Here is a 23,629-nt window from a genome sequence, read left to right on the forward strand (position 1 = left end):
ACACTCACTGTTGTGTTACAGGAGTCATGTATCACACTCACTGTTGTGTTACAGGAGTGTCATGTATCACACTCACTGTTGTGTTACATGAGTGTCATGTATCACACTCACTGTTGTGTTACAGGAGTCATGTATCACACTCACCTTTGTGTTACAGGAGTCATGTATCCCACTCACTGTTGTGTTGTAGGAGTTGTGTATCACACTCACTGTTGTGTTACAGGAGTCATGTATCACACTCACTGTTGTGTTGCAGGAGTTGTGTCTCACACTCACTGTTGTGTTACAGGATTCATGTATCACACTCACTGTTGGGTTACAGGAGTCATGTATCACACTCGTGTTACAGGAGTCATGTATCACACTCACTGTTGTGTTACAGGAGTGTCATGTATCCCACTCACTGTTGTGTTACAGGAGTGTCATGTATCCCACTCACTGTTGTGTTACAGGAATCGTGTATCACACTCACTGTTGTGTTACAGGGGTGTCATGTATTACACTAACTGTTGTGTTACAGGAGTGTCATGTATCACACTCACTGTTGTGTTACAGGAGTGTCATGTATCACACTCACTGTTGTGTTACAGGAGTCATGTATCACACTCACTGTTGGGTTACAGGAGTGTCATGTATCACACTCACTGTTGTGTTACAGGAGTGTCATGTATCCCACTCACTGTTGTGTTACAGGAGTGTCATGTATCCCACTCACCGTTGTGTTACAGGAGTGTCATGTATCACACTCACTGTTGTGTTACAGGAGTGTCATGTATCACACTCACTGTTGTGTTACAGGAGTGTCATGTATCTCCCTCAGTGTTGTGTTACAGGGGTGTCATGTATCACACTCACTGTTGTGTTACAGGGAGTGTCATGTATCACACTCACTGTTGTGTTACAGGAGTGTCATGTATCACACTCACTGTTGTGTTACAGGAGTGTCATGCATCACACTCACTGTTGTGTTACAGGAGTGTCATGTATCACACTCACTGTTGTGTTACAGGAGTGTCATGTATCACACTCAGTGTTGTGTTACAGGAGTGTCATGTATCCCACTCACTGTTGTGTTGCAGGAGTCGTGTATCACACTCACTGTTGTGTTACAGGAGTGTCATGTATCACACTCACTGTTGTGTTACACGAGTGTCATTTATCACACTCACTGTTGTGTTACAGGAGCCGTGTATCACACACACTGTTGTGTTGCAGGAGTCATGCATCACACTCACTGTTGTGTTACAGGAGTCATGTATCACACTCACTGTTGTGTTGCAGGAGTTGTGTATCACACTCACTATTGGGTTACTGAAGTCATGTATCACACTCACTCTTGGGTTACAGGAGTGTCATGTATCACACTCACTGTTGTGTTACAGGAGTCATGTATCACACTCACTGTTGTGTTACAGGAGTCATGTATCACACTCACTGTTGTGTTACAGGAGTCATGTATCACACTCACTGTTGTGTTACATGAGTGTCATGTATCACACTCACTGTTGTGTTACAGGATTCATGTATCACACTCACTGTTGTGTTGCATGAGTTGTGTATCACAATCACTGTTGTGTTATGGGAGTCTTTCCCACTCACTGTTGTGTTGTGAGAGTCGTGTATCGCACTCAGTGTTGTGTTACAGGATTCATGTATCACACTCACTGTTGTGTTACAGGAGTCATGTATCACACTCACTGTTGTGTTGCAGGATTCATGTATCACACTCAGTGTTGTGTTCCAGGAGTGTCATGTATCCCACTCACTGTTGTGTTGCAGGAGTCGTGTATCACACTCACTGTTGTGTTACAGGAGTGTCATGTATCACACTCACTGTTGTGTTACACGAGTGTCATTTATCACACTCACTGTTGTGTTACAGGAGCCGTGTATCACACTCACTGTTGTGTTGCAGGAGTTGTGCATCACACTCACTGTTGTGTTACAGGAGTCATGTATCACACTCACTGTTGTGTTGCAGGAGTTGTGTATCACACTCACTGTTGGGTTACTGAAGTCATGTATCACACTCACTCTTGGGTTACAGGAGTGTCATGTATCACACTCACTGTTGTGTTCCAGGAGTCATGTATCACACTCCCTGTTGTGTTACAGGAGTCATGTATCACACTCACTGTTGTGTTACAGGAGTCATGTATCACACTCACTGTTGTGTTACATGAGTGTCATGTATCACACTCACTGTTGTGTTACAGGATTCATGTATCACACTCACTGTTGTGTTGCATGAGTTGTGTATCACAATCACTGTTGTGTTATGGGAGTCTTTCCCACTCACTGTTGTGTTGTGAGAGTCGTGTATCGCACTCAGTGTTGTGTTACAGGATTCATGTATCACACTCACTGTTGTGTTACAGGAGTCATGTATCACACTCACTGTTGTGTTGCAGGATTCATGTATCACACTCACTGTTGTGTTACAGGAGTCATGTATCACACTCACTGTTGTGTTGCAGGATTCATGTATCACACTCACTGTTGTGTTACAGGAGTCATGTATCCCACTCACTGTTGTGTTACAGGAGTCATGTATCACACTCACTTTTGTGTTCCAGGATTCATGTATCACACTCACTGTTGTGTTGCAGGAGTTGTGTATCACAATCACTGTTCTGTTATGGGAGTCGTTCCCACTCACTGTTATGTTGTGAGAGTCTTGTATCGCACTCAGTGTTGTGTACTCCACCTCCTATTCAGTCCAAGTGCACCTAGCCTGCTAAAAGGCCTCTCTACCGACCCAGGCTTTAATGAATAAACCTTCCTCAGTTTTCAGAACTCTTGTGCTTCATGCTCCACTTTTCACACTGTGATTGGCAAGTATACTTAAATGCTTAATGCAGCATTACCCACTGTACACTGTACTGATATACTGGAGCCAACACTGAGTCTCGCACCAGGCTTACAGCAAGTGACATTGGGTCATAAAGTCATTATGGTACAGCAGGAGGCCATGTGGCCCGTTAAGACCATGTCAGCTCTCTGTAGAGCAATTCAGTCAGTCCCATTCCCCCATGCTATACCACCAGCCCTCAAGTGCCCATCCAATTTCCTTTTGAAATCATTCATCGTTTCTGCTTCTATCACCCTCGTGGGCTGCGAGTTACCTCTCACTGTGTTAACTGTGTCACCGATTGGGGACCTAAAAGGGGATTTATACATCAAGGGCAGGGGACGTTGCTGAGGTACTAAATGAGTGCTTTGCATCTGTCTTTACTAAGGAAGAAGATGCTGCCCAAGTCATGGTGAAAGAGGAGATAGTTGAGACACTGGATGGGCTAAAAATTGATGAAGAAGAGGTATTAGATAGGTTGGCTGTACTTAAAGTTGATAAGTCACCAGGACCGGATGAAATGCATCCAAGGATACTGAGGGAAGTAAGGGTGGAAATTGTGGAGGCACTGACCATAATCTTTCAATCCTCCATCGATACAGGGATGATGCCAGAGGACTGGAGAATTGCAAATGTTACACCTTTGTTCAAAAAATGATGTAAAGACAAACCCAGCAAATACAGGCCAGTCAGTTTAACCTCAGTAACCTTAAGTATTCTCGGGAAAACTTTTAGAAATGATAATTTAGGACAAAATAAACAGACACTTGAACAAATATGGATTAATTAAGGAAAGGCTGCCTGGATTTGTTAAAGGCAAATCATGCTTAAGTAATTTGAATATTTTGATGAAGTTACAGAGGTTGATGAGGGTAATGCGGTTAATGTGTTGTGCATGGACTTCCAAAAGGCATTTGATAAAGTGCCACGTAACAGGCTTGTCAGCGAAGTTAGAGTCCATGGAATAAAAGGGACAGGGGCAATATGGATACAAAATTGGCTGAGTGACAGGAAACAAGTTGTGTACGGTTGTCTTTCAGATTGGAGGTAGGTATCTCGTGGGATTCCCCAGGGGTCAGGTTTGGGACCCTGCTTTTCTTGATATATAGTAATGACCTTGACTTGGGTGTAACAGGGCACAATTTCAAAATTTGTGGATGACACAAAACTTGGAAGTATTGTTAAACGTGAGGAGAATTATGATAAACTTCAAGAGGACATAGACAGGCTGGTGGAATAGACGGACAAGTGGCAAAGGAAATTTAATGCAGAACAGTGTGAAGTGATTCAGTTTGGTAGGAAAAACAAGGAGATGCAATATAAATAAAGGATCTAATTTGAATGGGTGTGCAGGAGCAGAGGGACTTGGGGGGAAATGTGCACAAGTCATTGAAGGTTGCAGGGCAGGTTCAGAAAGCAGTGAATAAAGCATACAGTATCCTGGACTTAATTATAGGGGCATAGAGTACAAAAGAAAGGAAGTAATGATGAACCTGTAGAAAACATTGGTTCAGCCTCAACTGGAATATTGTGGCCAGTTCTGGGCACCACACTTCAGAAAGGATGTGGAACTATTAGAGGGGGTGCAGAAATGATTCATGAGACTTGTTCCAGGGATGAGGAACTTCAGTTATGTGGATAGATTGGAGATGCTGGGTCTGTTCTCCTTGGGGAAGATAAGATTGAGAAGAGATGTGATAGAGGTATTCAAAATGATTAGGGGTCTGGCCAGAGTGGATACAGAAAAGCTGTTCCCATTGATGGAATGATGCAGAACAGGATAGCGATTTAATTGTATGGCAAAAGAAGCATCAACAACATGATGAAAAACTTTTTTACACAGTGAGTGTTTAGGATCTGGAATGCACTGTCTGAGAGTGTGGTGGAGGCAGATTCAGTGAGTGTTTAGGATCTGGAATGCAGTGTCTGAGAGTGTGGGGGAGACAGATTCAGTGAGTGTTTAGGATCTGGAATGCACTGTCTGAGAGTGTGGTGGAGGCAGATTCAGTGAGTGTTTAGGATCTGGAATGCAGTGTCTGAGAGTGTGGGGGAAACAGATTCAGTGAGTGTTTAGGATCTGGAATGCACTGTCTGAGAGTGTGGTGGAGGCAGATTCAGTGAGTGTTTAGGATCTGGAATGCACTGTCTGAGAGTGTGGTGGAGGCAGATTCAGTGAGTGTTTAGGATCTGGAATGCACTGTCTGAGAGTGTGGTGGAGGCAGATTCAGTGAGTGTTTAGGATCTGGAATGCACTGTCTGAGAGTGTGGTGGAGGCAGATTCAGTGAGTGTTTAGGATCTGGAATGCACTGTCTGAGAGTGTGGTGGAGGCAGATTCAGTGAGTGTTTAGGATCTGGAATGCACTGTCTGAGAGTGTGGTGGAGGCAGATTCAGTGAGTGTTTAGGATCTGGAATGCACTGCCTGAGAGTGTGGTGGAGGCAGATTCAGTGAGTGTTTAGGATACGGAATGCACTGTCTGAGAGTGTGGTGGAGGCAGATTCAGTGAGTGTTTAGGATCTGGAATGCACTGTCTGATCGTGTGGTGGAGGCAGGTTCAGTGAGTGTTTAGGATCTGCAATGCACTGTCTGAGAGTGTGGTGGAGGCAGATTCAGTGAGTGTTTAGGATACGGAATGCACTGTCTGAGAGTGTGGTGGAGGCAGATTCAGTGAGTGTTTAGGATCTGGAATGCACTGCCTGAGAGTGTGGTGGAGGCAGGTTCAGTGAGTGTTTAGGATCTGGAATGCACTGCCTGAGAGTGTGGTGGAGGCAGGTTTAGTAAGTGTTTAGGATCTGCAATGCACTGTCTGATCGTGTGGTGGAGGCAGGTTCAGTGAGTGTTTAGGATCTGGAATGCACTGCCTGAGAGTGTGGTGGAGGCAGGTTTAGTAAGTGTTTAGGATCTGGAATGCACTGCCTGAGAGTGTGGTGGAGGCAGGTTTAGTAAGTGTTTAGGATCTGCAATGCACTGTCTGTGAGTGTGGTGGAGGCAGGTTCAATGAGTGTTTAGGATCTGCAATGCACTGCCTGAGAGTGTGGTGGAGGCAGGTTCAATGAGTGTTTAGGATCTGGAATGCACTGTCTGAGAGTGTGGTGGGGGCAGGTTTAGTAAGTGTTTAGGATCTAGAATGCACTGTCTGAGAGTGTGGTGGAGGCAGGTTCAGTGAGTGTTTAGGATTTGCAATGCACTGCCTGAGAGTGTGGTGGAGGCAGGTTTAGTAAGTGTTTAGGATCTGCAATGCACTGTCTGACAGTGAGGTGGAGGCAGGTTCAATGAGTGTTTAGGATCAGGAATGCACTGTCTGAGAGTGTGGTGGGGGCAGATTCAGTGAGTGTTTAGGATCTGCAATGCATTGTCTGAGAGTGTGGTGGAGGCAGATTCAGTGAGTGTTTAGGATCTGGAATGCACTGCCTGAGAGTGTGGTGGAGGCAGATTCAGAGAGTGTTTAGGATCTGGAATACACTGTCTGAGAGTGTGGTGGAGGCAGATTCAGTGAGTGTTTCGGATCTGGAATGCACTGTCTGAGAGTGTGGTGGAGGCAGATTCAGTGAGTCTTTAGGATCTGGAATACGCTGTCTAAGCGTGTGGTGGAGGCAGATTCAGTGTGTGTTTAGGATCTGGAATGCACTGTCTGAGAGTGTGGTGGAGGCAGGTTTAGTGAGTGTTCAGGGTCTGGACTGCACTGCCGGAGAGTGTGGTGGAGGCAGATTCAGTGAGTGTTTTGGATCTGGAATGCACTGTCTGAGAGTGTGGTGGAGGCAGATTCAGTGTGTGTTTAGGATCTGGAATGCACTGTCTGAGAGTGTGGTGGAGGCAGGTTTAGTGAGTGTTCAGGGTCTGGACTGCACTGCCGGAGAGTGTGGTGGAGGCAGATTCAGTGTGTGTTTAGGATCTGGAATGCACTGTCTGAGAGTGTGGTGGAGGCAGATTCAGTGTGTGTTTAGGATCTGGAATGCACTGTCTGAGAGTGTGGTGGAGGCAGGTTTAGTGAGTGTTCAGGGTCTGGACTGCACTGCCGGAGAGTGTGGTGGTGACAGATTCAGTGATTGTTTACGGTCTGGAATGCACTGTCTGAGAGTGTGGTGGAGGCAGATTCAGTGAGTGTTTAGGATCAGGAATGCACTGTCTGAGAGTGTGGTGGAGGCAGATTCAGTGAGTGTTTAGGATCAGGAATGCACTGTCTGAGAGTGTGGTGGAGGCAGATTCAGTGAGTGTTTAGGATCTGGAATGCACTGTCTGAGAGTGTGGTGGAGGCAGATTCAGTGAGTGTTTAGGATCTGGAATGCACTGTCTGAGAGTGTGGTGGAGGCAGATTCAGTGAGTGTTTAGGATCTGGAATGCACTGTCTGAGGGTGTGGTGGAGGCAGATTCAGTGAGTGTTTAGGATCTGGAATGCACTGTCTGAGAGTGTGGTGGGGGCAGATTCAGTGAGTGTTTAGGATCTGCAAAGCATTGTCTGAGAGTGTGGTGGAGGCAGATTCAGTGAGTGTTTAGGATCTGGAATGCACTGCCTGAGAGTGTGGTGGAGGCAGATTCAGAGAGTGTTTAGGATCTGGAATACACTGTCTGAGAGTGTGGTGGAGGCAGATTCAGTGAGTGTTTCGGATCTGGAATGCACTGTCTGAGAGTGTGGTGGAGGCAGATTCAGTGAGTGTTTCGGATCTGGAATGCACTGTCTGAGAGTGTGGTGGAGGCAGATTCAGTGAGTCTTTAGGATCTGGAATACGCTGTCTAAGCGTGTGGTGGAGGCAGATTCAGTGTGTGTTTAGGATCTGGAATGCACTGTCTGAGAGTGTGGTGGAGGCAGGTTTAGTGAGTGTTCAGGGTCTGGACTGCACTGCCGGAGAGTGTGGTGGAGGCAGATTCAGTGAGTGTTTTGGATCTGGAATGCACTGTCTGAGAGTGTGGTGGAGGCAGATTCAGTGTGTGTTTAGGATCTGGAATGCACTGTCTGAGAGTGTGGTGGAGGCAGGTTTAGTGAGTGTTCAGGGTCTGGACTGCACTGCCGGAGAGTGTGGTGGTGACAGATTCAGTGATTGTTTACGGTCTGGAATGCACTGTCTGAGAGTGTGGTGGAGGCAGATTCAGTGAGTGTTTAGGATCTGGAATGCACTGTCTGAGAGTGTGGTGGAGGCAGATTCAGTGAGTGTTTAGGATCAGGAATGCACTGTCTGAGAGTGTGGTGGAGGCAGATTCAGTGAGTGTTTAGGATCTGGAATGCACTGTCTGAGAGTGTGGTGGAGGCAGATTCAGTGAGTGTTTAGGATCTGGAATGCACTGTCTGAGAGTGTGGTGGAGGCAGATTCAGTGAGTGTTTAGGATCTGGAATGCACTGTCTGAGGGTGTGGTGGAGGCAGATTCAGTGAGTGTTTAGGATCTGGAATGCACTGTCTGAGAGTGTGGTGGGGGCAGATTCAGTGAGTGTTTAGGATCTGCAAAGCATTGTCTGAGAGTGTGGTGGAGGCAGATTCAGTGAGTGTTTAGGATCTGGAATGCACTGCCTGAGAGTGTGGTGGAGGCAGATTCAGAGAGTGTTTAGGATCTGGAATACACTGTCTGAGAGTGTGGTGGAGGCAGATTCAGTGAGTGTTTCGGATCTGGAATGCACTGTCTGAGAGTGTGGTGGAGGCAGATTCAGTGAGTGTTTCGGATCTGGAATGCACTGTCTGAGAGTGTGGTGGAGGCAGATTCAGTGAGTCTTTAGGATCTGGAATACGCTGTCTAAGCGTGTGGTGGAGGCAGATTCAGTGTGTGTTTAGGATCTGGAATGCACTGTCTGAGAGTGTGGTGGAGGCAGGTTTAGTGAGTGTTCAGGGTCTGGACTGCACTGCCGGAGAGTGTGGTGGAGGCAGATTCAGTGAGTGTTTTGGATCTGGAATGCACTGTCTGAGAGTGTGGTGGAGGCAGATTCAGTGTGTGTTTAGGATCTGGAATGCACTGTCTGAGAGTGTGGTGGAGGCAGGTTTAGTGAGTGTTCAGGGTCTGGACTGCACTGCCGGAGAGTGTGGTGGAGGCAGATTCAGTGTGTGTTTAGGATCTGGAATGCACTGTCTGAGAGTGTGGTGGAGGCAGATTCAGTGTGTGTTTAGGATCTGGAATGCACTGTCTGAGAGTGTGGTGGAGGCAGGTTTAGTGAGTGTTCAGGGTCTGGACTGCACTGCCGGAGAGTGTGGTGGTGACAGATTCAGTGATTGTTTACGGTCTGGAATGCACTGTCTGAGAGTGTGGTGGAGGCAGATTCAGTGAGTGTTTAGGATCAGGAATGCACTGTCTGAGAGTGTGGTGGAGGCAGATTCAGTGAGTGTTTAGGATCAGGAATGCACTGTCTGAGAGTGTGGTGGAGGCAGATTCAGTGAGTGTTTAGGATCTGGAATGCACTGTCTGAGAGTGTGGTGGAGGCAGATTCAGTGAGTGTTTAGGATCTGGAATGCACTGTCTGAGAGTGTGGTGGAGGCAGATTCAGTGAGTGTTTAGGATCTGGAATGCACTGTCTGAGAGTGTGGTGGAGGCAGATTCAGTGAGTGTTTAGGATCTGGAATGCACTATCTGAGGGTGTGGTGGAGGCAGATTCAGTGAGTGTTTAGGATCTGGAATGCCCTGTCTGAGGGTGTGGTGGAGGCAGATTCTGTGAGTCTTTAGGGTCTGGAATGCACTGTCTGAGAGTGTGGTGGAGGCAGATTCAGTGAGTGATTAGGGTCTGGAATGCAAGTCTGAGAGTGTGGTGGAGGCAGATTCAGTGAGTGTTTAGGATCTGGAATGCACTGTCTGAGAGTGTGGTGGAGGCAGATTCAGTGAGTCTTTAGGATCTGGAATACGCTGTCTAAGCGTGTGGTGGAGGCAGATTCAGTGTGTGTTTAGGATCTGGAATGCACTGTCTGAGAGTGTGGTGGAGGCAGGTTTAGTGAGTGTTCAGGGTCTGGACTGCACTGCCGGAGAGTGTGGTGGAGGCAGATTCAGTGAGTGTTTTGGATCTGGAATGCACTGTCTGAGAGTGTGGTGGAGGCAGATTCAGTGTGTGTTTAGGATCTGGAATGCACTGTCTGAGAGTGTGGTGGAGGCAGGTTTAGTGAGTGTTCAGGGTCTGGACTGCACTGCCGGAGAGTGTGGTGGAGGCAGATTCAGTGTGTGTTTAGGATCTGGAATGCACTGTCTGAGAGTGTGGTGGAGGCAGATTCAGTGTGTGTTTAGGATCTGGAATGCACTGTCTGAGAGTGTGGTGGAGGCAGGTTTAGTGAGTGTTCAGGGTCTGGACTGCACTGCCGGAGAGTGTGGTGGTGACAGATTCAGTGATTGTTTACGGTCTGGAATGCACTGTCTGAGAGTGTGGTGGAGGCAGATTCAGTGAGTGTTTAGGATCAGGAATGCACTGTCTGAGAGTGTGGTGGAGGCAGATTCAGTGAGTGTTTAGGATCTGGAATGCACTGTCTGAGAGTGTGGTGGAGGCAGATTCAGTGAGTGTTTAGGATCTGGAATGCACTGTCTGAGAGTGTGGTGGAGGCAGATTCAGTGAGTGTTTAGGATCTGGAATGCACTGTCTGAGGGTGTGGTGGAGGCAGATTCAGTGAGTGTTTAGGATCTGGAATGCACTGTCTGAGAGTGTGGTGGGGGCAGATTCAGTGAGTGTTTAGGATCTGCAAAGCATTGTCTGAGAGTGTGGTGGAGGCAGATTCAGTGAGTGTTTAGGATCTGGAATGCACTGCCTGAGAGTGTGGTGGAGGCAGATTCAGAGAGTGTTTAGGATCTGGAATACACTGTCTGAGAGTGTGGTGGAGGCAGATTCAGTGAGTGTTTCGGATCTGGAATGCACTGTCTGAGAGTGTGGTGGAGGCAGATTCAGTGAGTGTTTCGGATCTGGAATGCACTGTCTGAGAGTGTGGTGGAGGCAGATTCAGTGAGTCTTTAGGATTTGGAATACGCTGTCTAAGCGTGTGGTGGAGGCAGATTCAGTGTGTGTTTAGGATCTGGAATGCACTGTCTGAGAGTGTGGTGGAGGCAGGTTTAGTGAGTGTTCAGGGTCTGGACTGCACTGCCGGAGAGTGTGGTGGAGGCAGATTCAGTGAGTGTTTTGGATCTGGAATGCACTGTCTGAGAGTGTGGTGGAGGCAGATTCAGTGTTTTAGGATCTGGAATGCACTGTCTGAGAGTGTGGTGGAGGCAGGTTTAGTGAGTGTTCAGGGTCTGGACTGCACTGCCGGAGAGTGTGGTGGAGGCAGATTCAGTGTGTGTTTAGGATCTGGAATGCACTGTCTGAGAGTGTGGTGGAGGCAGATTCAGTGTGTGTTTAGGATCTGGAATGCACTGTCTGAGAGTGTGGTGGAGGCAGGTTTAGTGAGTGTTCAGGGTCTGGACTGCACTGCCGGAGAGTGTGGTGGTGACAGATTCAGTGATTGTTTACGGTCTGGAATGCACTGTCTGAGAGTGTGGTGGAGGCAGATTCAGTGAGTGTTTAGGATCAGGAATGCACTGTCTGAGAGTGTGGTGGAGGCAGATTCAGTGAGTGTTTAGGATCAGGAATGCACTGTCTGAGAGTGTGGTGGAGGCAGATTCAGTGAGTGTTTAGGATCTGGAATGCACTGTCTGAGAGTGTGGTGGAGGCAGATTCAGTGAGTGTTTAGGATCTGGAATGCACTGTCTGAGAGTGTGGTGGAGGCAGATTCAGTGAGTGTTTAGGATCTGGAATGCACTGTCTGAGAGTGTGGTGGAGGCAGATTCAGTGAGTGTTTAGGATCTGGAATGCACTATCTGAGGGTGTGGTGGAGGCAGATTCAGTGAGTGTTTAGGATCTGGAATGCCCTGTCTGAGGGTGTGGTGGAGGCAGATTCTGTGAGTCTTTAGGGTCTGGAATGCACTGTCTGAGAGTGTGGTGGAGGCAGATTCAGTGAGTGATTAGGGTCTGGAATGCAAGTCTGAGAGTGTGGTGGAGGCAGATTCAGTGAGTGTTTAGGATCTGGAATGCACTGTCTGAGAGTGTGGTGTGGGCAGATTCAGTGTGTGTTTCGGATCTGGAATGCACTGTCTGAGAGTGTGGTGGAGGCAGATTCAGTGAGTGTTTAGGATCTGGAATGCACTGTCTGAGGGTGTGGTGGAGGCAGATTCAGTGAGTGTTTAGGATCTGGAATGCCCTGTCTGAGGGTGTGGTGGAGGCAGATTCAGTGAGTGATTAGGGTCTGGAATGCAACTCTGAGAGTGTGGTGGAGGCAGATTCAGTGAGTGTTTAGGATCTGGAATGCACTGTCTGAGAGTGTGGTGGAGGCAGATTCAGTGAGTGTTTAGGATCTGGAATGCACTGTCTGAGAGTGTGGTGGAGGCAGATTCAGTGAGTGTTTAGGATCTGGAATGCACTGTCTGAGAGTGTGGTGGAGGCAGATTCAGTGAGTGTTTAGGATCTGGAATGCACTGTCTGAGGGTGTGGTGGAGGCAGATTCAGTGAGTGTTTAGGATCTGGAATGCACTGTCTGAGAGTGTGGTGGAGGCAGATTCAGTGAGTGTTTAGGATCTGGAATGCACTGCCTGAGAGTGTGGCGGAGGCAGATTCTGTGAGTCTTTAGGGTCTGGAATGCACTGTCTGAGAGTGTGGTGGAGGCAGATTCAGTGAGTGATTAGGGTCTGGAATGCAAGTCTGAGAGTGTGGTGGAGGCAGATTCAGTGAGTGTTTAGGATCTGGAATGCACTGTCTGAGAGTGTGGTGTGGGCAGATTCAGTGAGTGTTTCGGATCTGGAATGCACTGTCTGAGAGTGTGGTGGAGGCAGATTCAGTGAGTGTTTAGGATCTGGAATGCACTGTCTGAGGGTGTGGTGGAGGCAGATTCGGTGAGTGTTTAGGATCTGGAATGCCCTGTCTGAGGGTGTGGTGGAGGCAGATTCAGTGAGTGATTAGGGTCTGGAATGCAACTCTGAGAGTGTGGTGGAGGCAGATTCAGTGAGTGTTTAGGATCTGGAATGCACTGTCTGAGAGTGTGGTGGAGGCAGATTCAGTGAGTGTTTAGGATCTGGAATGCACTGTCTGAGAGTGTGGTGGAGGCAGATTCAGTGAGTGTTTAGGATCTGGAATGCACTGTCTGAGAGTGTGGTGGAGGCAGATTCAGTGAGTGTTTAGGATCTGGAATGCACTGTCTGAGAGTGTGGTGGAGGCAGATTCAGTGGATGTTTAGGATCTGGAATGCACTGTCTGAGAGTGTGGTGGAGGCAGCTTCAATTGAGGCTTTCAAAAGTTAATTGGATAATTGATGGGAGAAAATTTGTGAGGCTGGGGGAAGAGGCAGTGGGGTGGGAGCAAGTGTGTTGGTCTGACATGGACACTGCAGGCCAAATGGCCTCCTTCTGTGCTGTAATCATTCTTTGATTCTATGATTCACATCCCCCTTGCATTTCTTACCCAAAACTTTCAATCTGTCTCCCCTAGTCCTTATACCATTCGCTAATGTCTTTGTCTACCTGATCTCAACCTGTCATAATCGTGTCTACCCCTGTCAAATCTCCCTCAACCTCCTTTGCTCCAAGGAGAACAACCCCAGCTTTTCCAAACTAACCTTGTCACTAAAATCCCTCATCCCTGGAACTATTCTGGTAAATCTCCTCTGCACCCTCTCAAGGACCCTCACATCCTTCCTAAAGTGTGGTGACCAGAACTGGATGGAATACTGTATTTGTGACATAGCCAGAGCTTTATAAAGGTTCAGCATAACTTCCCTGCTTTTGTACTTCATACCTCTATTTATGAAGCCCAAGATCCCACATGCTTTGCTAACTGCTCTCTCAATATGTCCAGCCACCTTCAAAGGTCGATGCACGTGCACACTCAGGTCCCTCTGTTCCTGCACGCTCTTTAGAACTGTGCCATTAAATATATATTGCCTCTCCCTTCTGCCAAAATGCATCACCTCACACTTTTCTATATTAAATTCCTTCTGCCACATGTTAGTTTTAGGTTTGGGAGTCACAGGTTAGCCAAAAAGGGTCAAAAACTTAAAGGTAATTTTAAAGTAGTTTATTAAGAAGCAACAGTTCAAATATAATGAATATTAAGAAGTAGCTGTTTAAAAATGATGATGCATAAGTTAAATAGACAGAAGAAATGTACGTCCTGTGACAGATGATTTTGCCGCCGATCTCTGCAGCCGGTAGTCATCCCTCTCTCTCTCTCTCTTCCCCTCCCTACCTCATCTTTTTGCCTTTTGCCTCCTCCAGTTAGCCAAGGTGTCAGGAAGCTCTCTATCTGCTGCCAGACGGAGGCTGTGATCGCTGCTCCTCCCAGTATCCATTGATAACCCTTATTTTGGGGGGCTGGTAGTTCACTTTGTGTCAATCACTTGTTTGAACCCTTGTAACCAATGAACACAGGACAGGTACCCGAGGTGTCAGGGGTCATCACTTCTCCCTTGTCCATCACTTCAGCTCGAGGTCATCTTTCAGTTGGTTCATACTGGAGGCCAAATGGTAGTTTTCATCGACACTTGTACAGATAAGAGGATACACAAGGCAGTAGAAGACTCCATTGTATCAGTTCATATCAGAATGTCTTTGATGTCTAATGGCTCATCGAGGATCCCCTCAGGAACGTCACGCTCTTCTCCCTTCTCTCTTGTTTACACCAGTGATGATTTTGGCGTTAGAAACTGTTTCTCTGTCCCTTTTGAGACAGAAAGGAAAAATGCTCTTCTGTGCGTCTTTTTCTATAAGAATTTCATATCATTCTGAGAAGTATTATTTCTTAAGGGGTTCCCATTTCTTACACACTTGTCTGCCCATTCTGCTAGCCTATCTATGTCCTGTTGCAGGTGGTTCATATCATCCTCACTGTTTGCCACACCTCCAAGTTTGGTGTCATCAGCAAATTTTGAGATTCTACTCTGTATTCCAAGATCCAAGTCATTTATATAGAGCAAAAAAGCAGTGGTCCCAGTGCTGACTCTTGGGAAAGACCACTGTCAACCATCCTGCAGTCTGAAAAACAACCAGTTGCCACAACTCACTGTTTTCTGTCTTTAACCAAACATTTTATCGAAGCTGACACTGACCCTCTTATTCCATGAGCCTCAATTATGTTAAGCAGCCTTTTATGTGGTACCTTATCAAATGCTTTCTTAAAATCCATACAGACAACATCCGCCACATTCCCTTCATAAATGTCTGTTAGTTCATTAAAAAATTCAATTCGATTAGTCAAGCAAGATCTGCCTTTTACAAATCCGTGCTGGTTCTCCTTAATTAACTCAAACCTTTAAAAGTGCCTGTTGATCTTTTTCCCCTGATTATTATTTCTAAATCTTTACCCACCACTGATGTTAAACTGACCGGCCTGTAGTTACTCGGACTGTCCTTACGCCATTTGCCACTCTCCAATCCTCTGGCACCTCCCCCATATCTAGGGAAGATTGGAAGATTATGACAAGCCTTTCCGCTATCTCCAACCCCACTTCCTTTAGCAATCTGGAATGCAAGCCATCCGGACAAGGTGACTTATCTACTCAAAGTCTTTCCAGTTATCCTGCTTATCAATTTGAGAGTCACATGAGCCATACAGTGCGAGATGGGAGTGAATAGTTTCCTTTTACCTACTGTGTATGTGCAGGAGCTGACATTGAGACACGCAAACTGTTACAGTAACAGTGTTGGCAAGTTAAGGCATGTTTGTGGTCACTAATACAATGATATATTAGCTCTGTGAGTTCACACTATGTTTGTTTGATTTTGCTTTTTTATCATATTGGAAAGCTCTGGCAAATGTCTGAACGGCAAGATCTTGCGGTTAAGCATGAAACAATCTGCAGTATTTCTATCAACAATGCTTTAATCAAACCTTTCTGAAATGTTCACATTCTTGTACTGTTACCTCTGATCCAAACCCCCTTCCCTTTCCCCCTCCTACAACTCTTCCTCCTCCTCCTCTTCTCATCCTCTCCTCTTCTTCCTGCTACTCCCCTTCATCCTGCTTCCTCCCCTTCCCTTGCTCACACTCCCTCTCCCACCCACCTCATTGTCCTCCTCCTCTTGCTCCCCTCCTCGCCTCCGCATCTCCTCCTCCTCCCTGCCCTTCCCTTCCTCCCTTTCCCTCGCCCACTCTCTTCATTGTCTTCCACCCTCACCTCCTCCCCTCCTCTTCTCCTCCTTCCCCTAACTCCTTGTCCCTCCTCCTTCCCACCTCCCTCCCACTCCCTTTTTCCTCCTCCCATCCCCGCCCTGTGCCTCTCACCTCCTCATCCTCCCCTCTTCCTTGCCCAACCCCTCTCTCTCCTCCTGCCTGCCTCTTCCTCATGCTCCTCCTCTCCTGGCTGATTAGAGCTATATCAAGAAGTACACAGGGGGAGTGAGTTCATTGTCTGAACGGATAGTGAAACAACTTCAGACGCAAGATCAGACTAAGCCCCTTGTAGACAGGAAAGAGCTGGTAAGCATTTCCCCTGTGAGTGTGTGAAGGTTTTAATGCCACATGTACCAGCATGGAACTATCAGACTGAGGTTGCAGGGGGCGAGTGGAGGTTGCAGGGGGCGAGGGGAGGTTGCAGGGGGCGAGGGGAGGGGAGGTTGCAGGCGGCGAGTGGAGGTTGCAGGGGTGAGGGGAGATTGCAGGGGGCGAGTGGAGGTTGCAGAGGGCGAGGGGAGATTGCAGGGGGTGAGTGGAGGTTGCAGGGGGCGAGGGGAGGTTGCAGGGGTGTGGGGAGGTTGCAGGGGGCGAGTGGAGGTTGCAGGGGTGAGGGGAGGTTGCAGGGGGCGAGTGGAGGTTGCAGAGGGTGAGGGGAGGTTGCAGGGGGCGAGGGGAGGTTGCAGGAAGCGAGGGGAGGTTGCAGGGGGCGAGGGGAGGTTGCAGGGGTGAGGGGAGGTTGCAGGGGGCGAGTGGAGGTTGCAGGGGTGAGGGGAGGTTTCAGGGGGCGAGGGGAGGTTGCAGGGGCGAGGGGAGGTTGCAGGCGGCGAGTGGAGGTTGCAGGGGTGAGGGGAGGTTGCAGGGGGCGAGTGGAGGTTGCAGAGGGCGAGGGGAGATTGCAGGGGGTGAGTGGAGGTTGCAGGGGGCGAGGGGAGGTTGCAGGGGTGAGGGGAGGTTGCAGGGGGCGAGTGGAGGTTGCAGGGGTGAGGGGAGGTTGCAGGGGGCGAGTGGAGGTTGCAGAGGGTGAGGGGAGGTTGCAGGGGGCGAGGGGAGGTTGCCGGGAGCGAGGGGAGGTTGCAGGGGGCGAGGGGAGGTTGCAGGGGTGAGGGGAGGTTGCAGGGGGCGAGTGGAGGTTGCAGGGGTGAGGGGAGGTTGCAGGGGTGAGGGGAGGTTTCAGGGGGCGAGGGGAGGTTGCAGGGGCGAGGGGAGGTTGCAGCGGGCGAGGGGAGGTTGCAGGGGGCGAGGGGAGGTTGCAGGGGTGAGGGGAGGTTGCAGGGGGCGAGTGGAGGTTGCAGGGGTGAGGGGAGGTTGCAGGGGTGAGGGGAGGTTTCAGGGGGCGAGGGGAGGTTGCAGGGGCGAGGGGAGGTTGCAGCGGGCGAGGGGAGGTTGCAGGGGGCGAGGGGAGATTGCAGGGGTTGAGTGGATGTTGCAGGGGGTGAGGAGGAGGATGCAGGGGATGAGGAGGAGGATGCAGGGGATGAGGAGGAGGATGCAGAGGGTGAGGAGGAGGATGCAGGGGATGAGGAGGAGGATGCAGGGGGTGAGGAGGAGGATGCAGGGGATGAGGAGGAGGATGCAGGGGGTGAGGAGGAGGATGCAGGGGATGAGGAGGAGGATACAGGGGATGAGGAGGAGGATGCAGGGGGTGAGGAGGAGGCCGCAAGTTTGTGACTTTTCATCCACGTTATGATACACAGAAGTTCACAACTGTTTAAAAACAGCTTCTCACCTCCGAGTACCATTTTTAGAAATTGCCAGGCAGCTTGCTCAGAATTGGAACTGCCCTTTGTAAATAACGCCAGTCTGCAACTCCAACCTCAAACAACGTGTACCAAACATTAGGTGTTATTATTGTCAGCACTATCTAGTTCAAAAAATACCTTGTCCTGACACAGCACCATTCAAAATCTCAGCAATGTCCTAAACTGTTCTCCAGCCAAAGGAACAGTTTTGAAATCTAGTCACTGTTGTAATGGAGCAAGCACAAAGCCAATCTGCACACAGCAAGCTCCCACAAACAGCAATGTCATAATGACCAGATTAGCTGTTTTTTTCATAATGTTGGTTGTGGGATAAGTATTGGGTGGGACACTGGGAAGAACTCCCATGCTCTTGGTCCACCTGAGAGGGCAGACGGAGGCTCAATTAATGTCTCAATGAAAGACGCCTCTGACATTGTGGCACTCCCTCAGGCTGGATATTGTGCTCAAGTCTCTGGAGTGGGACTTGAATCCACAACCTCTAACCCAGTGGTGAGAGAGCTACCAACTGAGCCAAGGTGACACTTAATTCGAAAAATGTGGGCAGTGTGTGTGAATTGATGACAGGTGGTTTCAGTGGATTCAGAGCTTTATGTGAATGGATGGGGCGTACAGGATAGTGGGGGTTTCTCGATGCCTTGAGCTGCTGGGTGGAGGTGGTGGGCTGTTTCCTTCTGAACCTGCCTTCAGTAACAAACATTTTCCTTTTAGCAAACGGCGAAGAGGAAGGAGTTCCCCACACAATTTGGAGGCAGCGATGTTTGCTATTTCTGTGGGAAGCGGGTCTATGTGATGGAGCGTCTGAGTGCTGAAGGGAAGTTCTTCCACCGTGGCTGCTTCAAGTGTGCATACTGCAGCACAACACTACGCCTCTCCACCTACGCCTACAACCCAGAGAATGGTAAGGTCATCCCACCATCCAAAAACCCCTCCATCCAAACAGGCCTCTCAAAACATCCCCTATTCCCAAACCCACCCATCAAATACCCCAATACCATACCCACCCCATAAAATACCCCAATCCGAAAACCACCCATCAAATACCCCAATCCCAAACCCACCCCATAACATACCCCAATCTCAAACCCACCCATCAAATACCCCAATCCCAAACGCACCCCATAACATACCCCAATCTCAAACCCACCCATCAAATACCCCAATCCCAAACCCACCCCATAAAATATCCCAATCCCAAACCCACCCCATAAAATACCCCAATCCCAAACCCACCCATCAAATACCCGAATCCCAAACCCACCCCATAAAATACCCCAATCTCAAACCCACCCATCAAATACCCGAATCCCAAACCCACCCCATAAAATACCCCAATCTCAAACCCACCCATCAAATACCCCAAGCCCAAAACCACCCCATAAACTACCCCAATCCCAAATACAGCCCCATAAAATACCCCAATCCCAAACCCACCCCCATAAAATACCCCAATCTCAAACCCTCCCATCAAATACCCCAATCCCAAACCCACCCCCATAAAATACCCCAATCTCAAACGCAGCCATAAAATACTCCAATCCCAAACCCACCCATAAAATACCCCAATCTCAAACTCACCCCATAAAATACCCCAATCCCAAACCCACCCATAAAATACCCCAATCTCAAACACAGCCATCAAATACCCCAATCCCAAACCCACCCCAGAAAATACCCCAATCTCAAACCCTCCCATCAAATAGCCCAATCCCAAACCCACCCCCATAAAATACCCCAATCCCAAACGCACCCCATAAAATATCCCAATCCCAAACCCACCCCATAAAATACCCCAATCCCAAACCCACCCATAAAATACCCCAATCTCAAACTCACCCCATAAAATACCCCAATCCCAAACCCACCCATAAAATACCCCAATCTCAAACCCACCCATCAAATACCCCATCACAGACTCACCCCATCAAATACCCCAACCTCAAACCCACCTCACAAAATACCCCAATGTCAAACCCATCCCATAAAATACCCCAATCTCAAACTCACCCATCAAATACACCAATCCCAAACCCACCCCATAAAATACCCCAATCTCAACCTCACCCATCAAATACCCCAATCTCAAACACACCCCATCAAATACCCAAATCTCAAACCCACCCATAAAATTCCCCAATCTCAAACCCACTCCATAAAATACCCCAATCCCAAACCCACCCCATAAAATACCCCAATCTCAAACCCACCCCATAAAATACCCCACTCCCAAACCCACATCATAAAATACCCCAAACTCAAACCCACCCATCAAATACCCAATACCAAACCCACCCCCTAAAATACCCCAATCCCAAACCCACCCATCAAATACCCCAATCCCAAACTCACCCATCAAATAGCTCAATCCCAAACCCACCCGTCAATTACCCCAATCTCAAACCCACCCCATAAAATACCCCAATCTCAAAACCACCCCATCAAATACTCCAATCCCAAAATCACCCCATCAAATACCCCAATCTCAAACTCATCCGTCAAGTACCCCAATCTCAAACCCACCCCATTAAATACCCCAATCTCAAAACCACCCCATCAAATACTCCAATCCCAAAATCACCCCATCAAATACCCCAATCTCAAACTCACCCGTCAAATACCCCAATCTCAAACCCACCCCATAAAACACCCCAATCTCAAACCCACCCATCAAATACCCCAATCTCAAACTTACCCTTGAAATACCCCAATCTCAAACCCACCCCATCAAATACCCCAATCTCAAACCCACCCCATCAAATGCCCCAATCACAAACCTACCCCATAAAATACCCCAATCTCAAACCCACCCCATACAATACCCCAATCCCAAACCCACCCCATAAAATACCCCAATCTCAAACCCACCCAGCAAATACCCCAATCTCAAACCCACCCCATCAAATACCCCTGTATGTATCACACTCACTGTTGTGTTACAGGAGTGTCATGTATTCCACTCACTGTTGTGTTACAGGAGTCATCACTTTCACTGTTCTGTTACAGGGGTATTTCCCTGTTACTGTGCAGCGAGTATTTCCCGGTTACAGTGCAGGGAGTGTTTCCCAGTTACTGTGCAGGGAGTGTTTCCCAGTTACTGTGCAGGGAGTGTTTGCCGGTTACTGTGCGGAGTGTTTCCCGGTTACTGTGCAGGGAGTTTTTCCCAGTTACTGTGCGGGGAGGGTTTCCCAGTTACTGTGCAGGGAGGGTTTCCCACTTACTGTGCAGGGAGGGTTTCCCAGTTACTGTGCGGGGAGGGTTTCCCAGTTACTGTGCAGGGAGGGTTTCTCAGTTACTGTGCGGGGAGGGTTTCCCAGTTACTGTGCAGAGCATTTCCCAGTTACTGTGCGGGGAGGGTTTCCCAGTTACTGTGCAGGGAGGGTTTCCCGGTTACTGTGCAGAGCATTTCCCAGTTACTGTGCGGGGAGGGTTTCCCAGTTACTGTGCAGGGAGTTTTTTCCAGTTACTGTGCAGCGAGTTTTTCCCGGTTACTGTGCGGAGTGTTTTCCGGTTTCTGTACAGTGAGTGTTTCCCAGTTACTGTGCGGAGTATTTCCCGGTTACTGTACGGAGTGTTTCCCGGTGACTGTGCGGGGAGTGTTTCCCGGTTACTGTGCAGTGAGTATTTCCCGGTTACTGTGCAGCATGTATTTCCCGGTTACTGTGCAGGGAGTATTTCCCGGTTACTGTGCGGAGTATTTCCCTGTTGCTGTGCAGCGAGTATTTCCCGGTTACTGTGCGGGGAGTGTTTCCCGCTTACTGTGCGGGGAGTATTTCCCGGTTACTGTGCGGAGTATTTCCCGGTTACTGTGCAGCATGTATTTCCCGGTTACTGTGCAGGGAGTGTTTCCCGGTTACAGTGCAGAGTATTTCCCTGTTGCTGTGCAGCGAGTATTTCCCGGTTACTGTGCAGGGAGTGATTCCCGGTTACAGTGCGGGGAGTGTTTCCCGGTTACTGTGCGGGGAGTATTTCCCGGTTACTGTGCGGAGTATTTCCCTGTTGCTGTGCAGCGAGTATTTCCCGGTTACTGTGCGGGGAGTGTTTCCCGGTTACTGTGCGGGGAGTATTTCCCGGTTACTGTGCGGAGTATTTCCCGGTTACTTTGCGGGGAGTGTTTCCCGGTTACTGTGCAGGGGTGATTCCCGGTTACTGTGCGGGGAGTGTTTACCGGTTACTGTGCGGGGAGTGTTTCCCGGTTACTGTGCGGGGAGTATTTCCCGGTTACTGTGCAGAGTATTTCCCGGTTACTGTGCAGGGAGTGATTCCCGGTTACTGTGCGGGGAGTGTTTCCCGGTTACTGTGCAGAGTATTTCCCGGTTACTGTGCAGCGAGTATTTCCCGGTTACTGTGCAGGGAGTGATTCCCGGTTACTGTGCGGGGAGTGTTTCTCGGTTACTCTGCGGAGTGTTTCCCGGTTACAGTGCGGGGAGTGTTTCCCGGTTACTGTGCGGGGAGTATTTCCCGGTTACTGTGCAGGGAGTGTTTCCCGGTTACTGTGCGGGGAGTGTTTCTCGGTTAATCTGCGGAGTGTTTCCCGGTTACAGTGCGGGGAGTGTTTCCCGGTTACTGTGCGGGGAGTGTTTCCCGGTTACTGTGCGGGGAGTGATTCCCGGTTACTGTGCGGGGAGTGTTTCTCGGTTACTGTGCGGGGAGTGTTTCCCGGTTACAGTGCGGGGAGTGATTCCCGGTTACTGTGCGGGGAGTATTTCCCGGTTACTGTGCAGGGAGTGATTCCCGGTTACTGTGCGGGGAGTGTTTCTCGGTTACTCTGCGGAGTGTTTCCCGGTTACAGTGCGGGGAGTGTTTCCCGGTTACTGTGCGGGGAGTATTTCCCGGTTACTGTGCAGGGAGTGATTCCCGGTTACTGTGCGGGGAGTGTTTCTCGGTTACTCTGCGGAGTGTTTCCCAGTTACAGTGCGGGGAGTGTTTCCCGGTTACTGTGCGGGGAGTATTTCCCGGTTACTGTGCGGGGAGTGTTTCTTGGTTACTCTGCGGAGTGTTTCCCGGTTACAGTGCGGGGAGTGTTTCCCGGTTACTGTGCGGGGAGTATTTCCCGGTTACTGTGCGGGGAGTGTTTCTTGGTTACTCTGCTGAGTGTTTCCCGGTTACAGTGCGGGGAGTATTTCCCGGTTACTGTGCAGGGAGTGATTCCCGGTTACTGTGCGGGGAGTGTTTCTTGGTTACTCTGCGGAGTGTTTCCCGGTTACAGTGCGGGGAGTGTTTCCCGGTTACTGTGCGGGGAGTATTTCCCAGTTACTGTGCGGAGTATTTCCCTGTTGCTGTGCAGCGAGTATTTCCCGGTTTCTGTGCAGGGAGTGATTCCCGGTTACTGTGCGGAATATTTCTCGGTTACTGTGCGGAGTGTTTTCCAGTTTCTGTACAGGGAGTGTTTCCCGGTTACTGAGCCGGGTGTTTCCCGGTTACTGTGCAGGGAGTTTTTCCGTGTTACTGTGCGGAGTGTTTCCCATTTACTGTGTGGAGTGTTTTCCGGATACTGTACCGGGAGTGTTTCCCATTTACTGTGCAGGGAGTGTTTCCCGGTTACTGTGCAGGGAGTGTTTCCCAGTTACTGTGTGAAGTGGTTTCCGGATACTTCACCGGGAGTGTTTCCCATTTACTGTGCAGGGAGTGTTTCCCGGTTACTGTGCAGGGAGTGTTTCCCGGTTACTGTGCAGGGAGTGTTTCCCAGTTACTGTGTGGAGTGGTTTCCGGATACTGCACCGGGAGTGTTTCCCATTTACTGTGCCGGGACGTTTCCCTGTTACTGTGCAGAGTATTTCCCAGTTACTGTGCGGAGTTTTTCCCAGTTACTGCACAGTGAGTGTTTCCCAGTTACAGTGCAGGGAGTGTTTGCCAGTTACATGTGTGGAGTCTTTCCCGATTACCGTGCAGGGAATTTTTCCCAGTTACCGTGCAGGGAGTGTTTCCCGGTTACAGTTA

The 23,629-nt window shown here is 49.1% G+C and overlaps 1 protein-coding gene across 6 annotated transcripts in view; it reads left to right on the plus strand.

Annotated features, from left to right (window-relative positions):
- Nucleotides 1-23,629, plus strand: part of LOC137379759 (protein-methionine sulfoxide oxidase mical3a-like) — a 1,360,716-nt gene that overhangs the window by 985,654 nt on the left and 351,433 nt on the right. For all 6 annotated transcript variants that reach the window (XM_068051091.1, XM_068051094.1, XM_068051095.1 and 3 more), the window contains one exon: nucleotides 18,404-18,593. In XM_068051091.1, coding sequence (XP_067907192.1) covers nucleotides 18,404-18,593 — 190 coding nt within the window. The remainder of the gene's footprint in view (nucleotides 1-18,403; nucleotides 18,594-23,629) is intronic.

Source organism: Heterodontus francisci, chromosome 18 (assembly GCF_036365525.1).
Source record: "Heterodontus francisci isolate sHetFra1 chromosome 18, sHetFra1.hap1, whole genome shotgun sequence".
Lineage (NCBI taxonomy): Eukaryota > Metazoa > Chordata > Chondrichthyes > Heterodontiformes > Heterodontidae > Heterodontus > Heterodontus francisci.